This window comes from Peromyscus leucopus, chromosome 7, assembly GCF_004664715.2.
Source record: "Peromyscus leucopus breed LL Stock chromosome 7, UCI_PerLeu_2.1, whole genome shotgun sequence".
NCBI lineage: Eukaryota > Metazoa > Chordata > Mammalia > Rodentia > Cricetidae > Peromyscus > Peromyscus leucopus.
In genome coordinates, this window is record NC_051069.1 from 4823720 (window position 1) to 4834317 (window position 10598).

General features: G+C 46.7%; 1 protein-coding gene across 1 annotated transcript; it reads left to right on the plus strand.

The window, feature by feature from the left end:
• The first annotated feature begins 769 nt into the window (after nucleotides 1–769).
• C2cd4a (C2 calcium dependent domain containing 4A) lies at nucleotides 770–3112 on the plus strand. The gene has a single exon (XM_028867543.2). The coding sequence runs from the start codon at nucleotides 1026–1028 to the stop codon at nucleotides 2040–2042; it is 1017 nt and encodes a 338-aa protein (XP_028723376.1). The 5' UTR covers nucleotides 770–1025; the 3' UTR covers nucleotides 2043–3112.
• The last annotated feature ends 7486 nt before the right edge of the window (nucleotides 3113–10598 follow it).

Sequence of the window (10598 nt, forward strand, 5' to 3'; positions counted from 1 at the left end):
TTAAAATCAACAGAGAAAGGACCTCTAAAATCAGAACGGAATGCAGAAGGTGAAAATGCTAGGCAGGAAGAAGGTTGGATATGAGAAAGGTCATTGGTAAGACAAACCCAGCTTCTGGCTTCTTGCGAATGGTGCATACAAAGTGCTTCTGGGTGCTCCTGTTCGTTTTGTTCCCCAGTCCTCACAAGGACTGCGACACGGTCCAAACTTAATCCTATTTTGCATGGGAGGAAACAAACCTGTTCAGGGTTTTGGAGAATGACTCCAACAGCAGCAGAAGAGCGAGCTGTGGGATCAGATCAGCAAATCCATCCACGTGGCAGAGGGACCTGGGAGGGCCAGGCGTCAGGTTACCAGGCAGCGCTGTGACAGCCAGTATAAAAGCCTTGACCGGCTGTCCTGGATGGAACACCAGCAATCAACCTCGCCGCGCGTGCTTTGAATTTCTCAGCGTCTCTCCGGTTTGAAAACCATCTGACTCCGAACACCAGGTATATGAATTGGGAACCCAGTTCCCTCCAGGCTGTGAGACCTGAGTGGCCTGAAGCTCTTTGAAAGCAGCCACCGTGTGTGTGTGTGTGTGTGTGTGTGTGTGTGTGTGTGTGTGTGTATGTTCTCGTTGACTGGAGTGATATTAGACTTTTGAGGTGTCAGGAAACGGATGCACAAATGCACAAATCAAAGCACCTTTTGGCACCAGGGACAGAGGCTAAAGTTAGAAGACAAGGGGTAGCAAGGCCAGTAAGGAAGGGTGAGGAAAACTGCAGAAAGCTGCAAATCTACATGACAGCCGATTGGAAACGGGGCGAGTGATGAACGACAGTTTTTCAAACTCTGAAAACAGTTTGCAACGGAGGTGACAGATGCATTTTGCTTCGTAGGGGTCTGGACAGGACGAAGTCGGAGAAAAAAAAAAAAAGAGGAAAGAAATTCCGGCTTTCCTCCAGGCTGCCTCTGACAGGTGTGCGTTTGAATACTGCAGGCAGCCCCAAACAGGATCACCGGGTTCCGAGACCAGCGGCTAGATGTGGTGCCTGGAGCGGCTCCTGCGGAACCGAGAAGGGTTTCTCCCCGGGCGCGTCCGCCGCACCAAAGCGCAATCGTCCTCTGCGTGCGGAAACGTGCTCACTCCTGACCGCATCCCAGAGTTCTGCATCCCACCGAGACTGGAGCCTAGCACGACCTGGGCTGCGCTACGCGAAGCCTGTGCTGCGGATGCGGAGACGGACGACCACGCGGGTCGCACCGACTGGGACCCGCGCTCACAAGCCGCGCTCTCGCTGCCGCACCTGCCCCGCGCACGCACCGCCTACGGCTTCTGCGCGCTGCTCGAGAGCCCGCACACGCGCCGAAAGGAGTCGCTCTTCCTCGGCCACCCAGGAGTTCCCCGGCCCGGACTTCGTCGCCGCGCGCACACCTACGCAAGTCCGCGCCGAGTCCCGGACGCCCCGCGCCCCGCGCCTCGTAACCTAGATGCCTCCCGGGTCCTGCCGCCCACTCCTGCTCCCCGTAGACACCGCCTCCTGCGCGTCCCTGATGGGCTGCTGAGCCGCGCGCTGCGGGTCCCTCGAGGTCGGGCCAGTGCGCGCCCTGCGCCCAGTGGAGACAAACAGGGGAGCGCCGCCTCCTGCGCGCCCCCGGACCCCACCGGCCCGATTCCCAAGCGCCTGCAAGCCGAGGCCAGCGTGGCTCTGGGCCGCGGGGATTGCACGCTGCACCTTGCCGCCGAGTACTGTCCGCGCAGCGCGTGTCTCCGCCTCCGCCTGCTGCGCGCTGAGGGTCCGGCCGCTGCGCTCGAACCCCGAGCCCTGGGCTGCCGCCTCAGCCTGGTGCTGCGGCCGTCGGGCCAGCAGCGCGCCAGCGTTCTCCACCGCAGCCGCAAGGCCGCCCTGGACCAGGACTGCTGCTTTGATGGGCTCTCGGAGGAGCAGCTGCACCGCCTGGCCGTGCGCATCAAGGTTGAGAGCAAGGGCCGCAGGCTGGAGCGTGGAAGGCCGCTGGGCCAGGGTGAGCTGCTGCTGGGCTCGCTGCTGCTGCTCTGAGCCCTGATTCCGTGGGGCCATGGACACTGAAGGTCGCTTGGCCCTGAGATGCTCACCACACTCTTGGCCCTGGGACACTTGGAGACAGTCTTAGCTTTTGGTCCTGGAACACTCACAGCCTCTTGGCTCTTGAACCCTTCAAAGACGCTCGGCTCTGAGACACTCCCAACTCTTGAACCTTGAGAGTCGCCTTATCCTGGCACATTCACAACCTCTTGGCTCTTGGACATGGATGAGCCATTTGTACAAAATAAACATGTCTTCGTTTTTCTAATCAGGGCTTTGTTTCAATCCAATCCTGGCAGAGATGATCCTAGATTATCACAGTAACAGATGTAACTTATTTTTGTGTGGGCAGACACCTTGAAATTTCGGTTGAGCAATGGGGTAGTGTGAGCAGTGTTTTTCACTGTAGACAGAGATTGTATTTCATATGTATCACACACTTGAACTGAAGATAGTTAATGTCATGCAGTATTAGGCCAGCCTCATTTGATAAGTTCTTTCATTTCATGGTATCTTTAGGGACTTATAGTGTCAGTTACTTCTGAAGCATTAAGATGTTGCATAAGGGCCAAGGTCTACTAAGATTGCTGAGTGGGTAGAAGGTGTTTGCCACTACACCTCATCACCTGAATTAGAATCTAGTAAGGACTGTGAGACCTGCATGATGGAGAGGAAAAATCCCTGCAAGTTTTCCTCTGGCATGACCTCCCCCCAACACAACATAAATAACGTAATTAAATCATTTTTAATAAAAGGCCAGGAAGAAATGACTCCAAGCAGGGAGTCCACTCATATCCTAAGCTCCATCCTGCTAGGAATACAATAAAGAAGTGGAAATCATTTTAATATTTAAGTAACAGTCAAAATAGCTTTACAAGTTTTAACTTGTTTCGTTTGGAGAGCAGCCCTAGATAGAAGGCACTACCATCCCCATTGTGCAGATGAGGCATGGAATAAAGAGAAGTCAGGGCATCCGTATTTCACTCACTAAAATGCTTGTCTGGGAATTGGGGTATAGCTCAGTTGGTACAGTGCTTCCCTAGCATGCACAACACCCCAGGTTCTATCCCCAGAGCTGCACAAACCTTAGGTCCTATTAACTCATACCTGTAATCTCAACACTGGGAGGTGGAAGCAGAATGGATAAGAAGTTCAAGGCCATCCTCGGCTACATAGGGAGTTAAAAGCCAGCATAAGCTACATGAGACCCTGCATCAAAAAATAAACAAAATGCTCATCCTCTGAATGTGATGAGATTTTGCAGCTTGTCTGAACATGGCCCCGAGTTTGAAATCATATTCCTTACTTTCATCAGGGAAAGCAGACTGGTGGAAATAGTGATGTGTGAATGAATGAATGTTAATGACTCAGTCTGAGGCTGAGGTGAATGCTAACCTGCCTCAGACCTACAGGGTCCAGAACCCCAATTTCACTAACTCAGGTCGAGCTAACATGCCAGGGCCAGCAGTCTGGAGAGCACACAGAACAGTGTTCTGCCTCTGGCTTCTCATAAGCTTTCCTGTGTCTTGAGAATGAGTTTCCTTCATCCCTCGTACTCACTACCCAGCTGGTTTACGTTTTCCTTTCGTGTGCATGTAAGTGGAAAACATATCCTAAGCAAGGGCAGAAGACATTAAAACATACAATTCAGTGTAAACTGTGGCTACATTATCAAACTGGACTTAGAAATGGTTTCTGTTGCCACTCAAGTTGGTAGTTTTAACCAGGGGTGCTCGTGAAGCCTGATACACTATGGTGGGGATTTACAACAGCAACCATTGCAAAGTTATGGACACAGTCTAAAGCACCTGCTTCCAAAACCTTGCTATTGCGGGCCACCTGAGTGATGGCATAACAGTAGCTCTTGTCTGACTCATGCCCTTTTCCCCTCTTTACAATATTCTCACCCTTCAAGCCAATTGTTTTGGTGGTGGTGGCGGTGGCAGTGGTAGCGGTGGATTTTGTTTTTTGTTTGGTTTGGTTTGAGTTTGTTTTTTGTTTGGTTGATTGGTTGGTTTTTGGTCTTTCAAAATAGTGTTTCTCTGTGTAACCCTGGATGTTACCCTAGAACTCACTCTGTAGACCAGGCTGGCCTCAAACTCAACAGAGATCTGCCTGCCTCTGCCTCCACAGTGCTGCAATTGAAGGCCTGCGCCACCACTGCCCGACTCCAGCTGTTTTTTTAATGCATAAACTTTTTTTGTGACTTTAGATGTTTCCTAAGATGAAAATAGAAAGTGAAAACAACTTATCCCCATGACATGTTGCTGTGGTTTCTGTTTTCTTTGCATCATTAGTCAAGGTATAGCCAGTCCTTATTCTAGATAGCACCACCGTCTCTGTCCTTGCTCGATTAGAAGCATGTCACTTATTAAGTAATTTTCCCCACAAAAGGTAAATTAGTATATTTGAAGGTCCTCAATTCTCCTAGAAATCCTGGTGGGTACTTCTAAACCAGAATCCCCATCAATTAAAGTTATGGTTGACCGAAAATCCAAGACTATATTCAGAAGGATTTTTAAAAGACTGTAATGTAATTTTTAAAAATAAATAACTGAACTGTGTAATTCCAGTTTGAAAAAAACTTTAAGTATCATTTTGTGCAACTGTGTAATGTCTTAAGCGTGGATCAGAATGGCAAATAGTAGGTTGCGTCAAGTCACATTCCTGTAAGAGTTAAAACCAGAACTAATTCTTTTGACTTTTAGTCTAGAGAATTCCCACACCACTAATTCCAAAAAATGGAAATATTTTTGCATACATTTATTTCACATCATTGAATTAGTCTGAATTACATTTAACAAGTCATATTTGTAATACATATTTTTGCTATACCATCCATCTTTTCTTTTTTCTTGGTGAAGTTAAGCTTGGTTTGTGCTTGCTGCCCTCTAGTGGAGTGCTCCAGGGTTTGCTTGTGGCTCTCACCTTGTTAGACCATCTCAGGTCATCCCAAATTCGATTTTCTCTTCCTTCCTTCCTTCCTTCCTTCCTTCCTTCCTTCCTTCCTTCCTTCCTTCCTTCCTTCCTTTCTTTTTTAATAGTGTCTCCTGTAGTCCAGTTTGGCCATCTCAAACTAGTTGTGTAGCCAAGGATGACTTTGAACTTCTGATTCTCCTACCTCCGCCTCCCAAGTACTGGAATTATGGGCATTTGTCACCACAGTTGGCTCAGAACTGGATGTTCTTGAAGTTGTTTATTAATATCAGATTGTAGTAAAAATCCCCAAATAAAAACATAACTAAAAATGAATGATAGAGAAGGTGTAAAAAAACAGCTTTCAGATGAAAAAGGGAGAGCTCGATGGTGCACGTTTATAATCTCGGCCCTCAGATGGCAGAATCCCGAAAATCCCCACACGTTCAAGTCCAACTTGGGCTACATAGCAAGAACCTGATTTAAAAGGAAAGAGGGGGAAGGGAAGGGAAAAGGGAGGGAGGGAGGGAGGGAGGGAGGGAGAAGGAGAGGGAGGGAGGGAGGGGAGGGAGAGGAGGGAGGGAGGGAGAGGAGAAGGGAGGGAGAGGAGGGAGGGGAGGGAGAGAGAGAAGAGATCACAACTAATTTTGCCCTAGTACAGCGGTTCTTTGATATCCCCAGAGATTGGTTTTTGGATCAATACAGATGTCAAAATATTCAGGTGCTCCAAGACCATTGTACAAAATGATACATTGTTTTATTATTTGCATACAGCTATGCACATCCTCTCAACACTTGTCTAAATCATGTGTAGTTTGTTTATCGTACCTAATACAGTGTGAATGCTCTGTTAAATAGATTTTATGTGTGTTGTGTAGGGAATTATAACAAGAAAAACATCTGCATTACTAGTACAGAGGCAACTGAAACAGTATTTCAATACACAGTTGGTTGCAAGTATTAGCCAAGTATTAGAGTAAAGGGCTGTGTGTATGGTGACGGTGGCTTGTTAGTTTCAGGAACCTTCTGTAGTCATGCTCTGGGGCTGAGGAGAGGGCTCTGGGATTAAGAGAACTTGCTTCTCTTGCTGGGTTCAGTTCCCAGCACCTACACCGATGGTCGCATAACCATCTGTAACTCCAACTCCTGGGGATCTGATGTCCTCTTCTGAGCTCTGTGGGCACCTTCATACACATGGTGCACATATGGATATGCAGACGTGCACACATACAAGCTACAAGAATACTTAGCCCAAACAGTGGTTGGGGAGTTAGAGGCTCACAAAGAACATATTTGCCATTTAAGAAAAAAAAAAAAAAAAAAAAAAACATAAAATGAAAACAAGAAAGGAAAGAAAAAAAAAATTGTATTATTTACCCATCCTGATGGTTTATATTGACTGGTCCACTTGACAGGAGCAATACTCACCTACAGGACCAAGCTGTGAGCATGTCTGTGAGGGAGCTGCTGGATTAGGTTCATTAAGGTGGCGTGCACTGGAGGCCCACCTGAACTGAGGGCAGCGACCTTCTCAGGGCTGGGATCCAAACGGAAAGAAGAAGAGGGGCTTAGCACCAGCATTCATCTCTCTTTACTTCCTGAAGGAAGAAGCAATGTGAGCTGCTGCTTCAGCCTCCCTCCTCCGAGATTCCCCACCCTGATGAACTGTACCACGTGTCTAGGAGACCAAACCTTCCCTCCAGTTGTTTTGGTCAGGCATTCAGTAACAACAGTGAGAAAAGTGACTGATACACCCACTAATGTCCCCCAAAGCCAGTTTGAGCAGAGTGTATCCTTCTTTTAAATTGATGCCATGGCTGTTATAGGCCCATAATAACTCATAGCTCATGAAATTTTGCTATGTCCATGCCAAAAAATTATAAAAGCTGGCTTTATAAGCACAGTAGGAGATTTCAGATTAATTTCCTGTTTGTTTTACATTGACTTTACAAGTCTGGGGGCAGAAGATCCTCTTTATAGATCAGGATTCAACTGGGAATACTTCCAACTAGTGCCGAGGTATTAGTAGACTCCCTTGGGGAAGTGGTACCTTGAAATGGACTACCTAGCTGATGTGTAGACATTGCGAAATGGCATTGTCTTCTACAGCATCCATACTCAAGAAATGTACAACCGAGTTATCCAAACCAGTCATGTTGTCCTTTAAGTTTACCATCTTGTGTCCATTCATAGCTATCCTTGGTAGAATGTGGCTGCGCGGATCCCACGGACTCCAGTCGCATGTGCCTGAACAAATTCGGACACCTTTTAATCTTCTCTGCTTCTCTTGCTTCAATATCACGGAGATCACCTACGGGCCACTTTTTCCTTGTATTTCAAGAGGCTTTGCCCACATCGAGTGTCCTCACCTAGGCCCTGGGGACTGCTGTGAATCTCGGAGGTGACGTGTAAAAGAAAAATCAGATCCAAGTCATCTTTTGGCCAGGTTCAAGCCACACCTAAGCTCCTATCGGGGGAGTTAAGTGCACTGTCTTTGTAAAATGAAGTAACAAAGCGGCAGTTTTCAAGGGAGGCCTTACCTTCTATGAGGAGGGAATGGGGTGGGGTGGGGTTAGGTTGTGGGGGGAGCAGAAGAAGAGGAGGGAGGGGGAAGAAGGGTTGGTATGTATAAGGAAAGAAAAAACATTTTATAAAAAAAAACAAAGCAGTGGTTTTTAAATTTTTACTCAACAAAAGTCATTTGAACTGGCATATTGCCAGGTGGTGGTACACGCCTTTAATGCCAGCATTTGGGAGGCAGAGGCATCTGTGAGTTCGAGGCCAGCCTGGGCTACAGAGAGAGAGTTCCAGGATAGACTCCAAAGCTACATGGAGAGAAACCTTGTCTCAAAAAAACCAAAACCAAGCTGGGCGGTGGTGGCGCACGCCTTTAATCCCAGCACTTGGGAGGCAGAGGCAGGCGGATCTCTGTGAGTTTGAGGCCAGCCTGGGCTACCAAGTGAGTTCCAGGAAAGGCACAAAGCTACATAGAGAAACCCTATCTCGAAAAACCAAAAAAAAAATAAAAATAAAAAAAAATAAAACCCAAAACCAAACAAAATAAACTGGTATATTACTTTGTTGTCTAGAAGGTTTTCTTTGAGCATATTAAAACATTCATACCACGGAGGCAGGATTAAGCTTTATCCCATGCAGCTATAGGTACCTAGAGCCCAGCAAGAAACATGAACACTCTTTTTTCCCCATCCCACCCTCTATATTGTCCACAATTTTTATGTCTGTATGTGCACCACATGTATGCAGTTACCCACAGAAGCCAGAAGAGGGCGCCAGATCCCCTGGAGCTGGAGTTACAGGTGGTTGTGAGCTAGCTGCTTGACGTGAGTGCTGGGAACTGAACCTGGGTCCTCAACAAGATGATGAACCCATTGCTCCTAACAGCTTCTTGATGCTCCCTGATGATCCTTGTTTTCCTCCTCCTCTTACCGCCTCTCTCCCTCCCCAAGAAGCTGCTCATCTGCTTTCTATTACTGTAAATGATTTTGTGTGAATGGAAAAGCAGAGTATTCTTTTTGGTAGGTGTGGCTCCTGTCCCACGGGTTGCTATGCGGTGTATCCATGCCATTTCCCATATCGATGGTCTGTTCTTTCAGACCGCTGAAGATGACCATTGAATGGAAATGCCGAGATTCTTTTATGTGTGCACCTGTCTGAACTGTTTTCTATTTCTTCTGTTTGTCATTTCTCCCCCCCCACCCCGCGCCCCCTTTCCTCTCTTTTCCTCCAGTCTCGGATTTTAATTAAGCACATATATGATTATTTTTCTCTTCCCTCTTAGCATTTCAACTATATTTCTAATTTTTCAACTATATAATTTTTCTGGGAGTTTCCCTGGCCTGTGTGTGTATGTAGTATGAATTATAACTAAATATAACCCACTTTCCCCTCCCCCTGAGACAGAATCTCATGGTCTCATGTAGCCCAGGCTGACTTCAAACTTACTATGCAGCCAAGGATCACCTTGACTCCTCGATTCTCCTACTTCTGTCTCCTGTGTGCTAGGACTTCTGCCACGTGTCATGAAGCAGGACTAAATCCACTTTCTAGTAACACAGCACTGATCCATGCTGTCAACCTAGAGTAACAGAGAAGAGAGTCACAAAAGGATAATATTTATTTGGGGATAGCCGAGCAATGGCAACCCATGTCATAGCAAACCATGGGCAAGTTGCAGAGGCTGAGGCAAGAGGAAGTTTTTAAAGGTGAAATGGGAAATATCACAGGTGGTGTTTCAAAATAACAACCCTTGGCTACAGGGATACACTAGCAAGAGTGGAAGTAGTTCAAGTTTAAGTTGATAGGTGCTGGGCAACGTCTTCACAGTAGGTCTGGTGGCCCACATACAAGGTCATGGTTCTGTGAGTCTTCTGTGAATTTATTATTGCTATATCTTCTCAGAAGGTCTGGTGACCCACGTCTAAGGTCATGCATGGTTCTGTGACTCCTCTGTGCATTCATTATTGCTGTTTTCACAGAAGATCTGGTGACCCACACATAAGGTCATGGTTCCGTGAGTCTTCTGTGAGTTTACTATTGCTGTATCTTCACAGAAGTTCTGATGACCGACATAGATAAGGTCATGCATGGTTCTGTGAGTCTTCTGTGAATTCATTATTGCTGTTTGCACAGAAGGTCTGGTGACCCACATATAAGGTCATGGTTCTGTGATTCTTCTGTGAATTAGTTATTGTTATGTCTTCACAGAAGGGCTGGTGACCCACTATAAGGTCATGCATGGTTCTGTCAATCTTCTATGAATTCATTATTGTTATCAGCAAGAGCTGCAAAATTTCCCTTCTTCTAACTGGGTGGTGGTGGCCCACACCTTTTAATCCCAGCACTAAGGAGGCAGATTCAGGTGGATCTCTGTGAGTTCGAGGCCAGCCTGGTCTACAGAGTGAGTTCCAGGACAGCCAAAGCTACACAGAGAAGCCCTCTCTCGACAAAACAAACAAAATTCCTCTTTCCTTCTTCCTTCCTTTCCTTTATGGGATTATTTTAGGACTTCCCAAAACTGACGACCTTCGCACCAAGTCCTGAGGGGTGTGAGTGAACCCCTCCTGACTTCCTCTTTCTAAACTGTTGCCTTCAGTCATTCCGCACATCTCGTCTTTGGCATCTGCCATTCCTGTTATCAAACAGCTCCCCGTTTCCCCCAAATGTCTCACTTGTGCACCTCTTTCCATTTCTCCTAGCATGTCAGTTACCCACATTGCCCCCTCTGGAGCTGTTTCACCGTTCCTGGATCTTCTGCCCTGGGTTTTTTCTTCATTGTTTTCTTTCCTTTGCATTTCAGCTTGAGAGGACTTCTGATTGTCCCTTAGTCCTGCTCTGCTTCTCAAGGAAGCCATCAAAAACTTCCCTCACTTCTGTCAAAGTGTTTTAAATTCCAAACATTTCCTTGAGATGTTTTAGCAGTTTACATGCTTATACTGCCCTCCCATACCCCACTTGAGTGTTGTTTACTTTTCCCATTGCAAACCTTAGCATCTACAACTTCAAATCTGATCATGAAAATTTTACATTGTATCCCAATCTGCATCTTCTGTTTTCTTTGACTCTTCAAACTGTTCCCCTCCTGTCTTTAGTGTGCCTTGTAATTTTTATTGAAAG

What these genes read in the sequence shown, in the direction of transcription:
- C2cd4a (XM_028867543.2), top strand. Translation starts at nt 1,026, where the DNA reads ATGTGGTGCCTGGAGCGGCTCCTGCGGAACCGAGAAGGGTTTCTCCCC.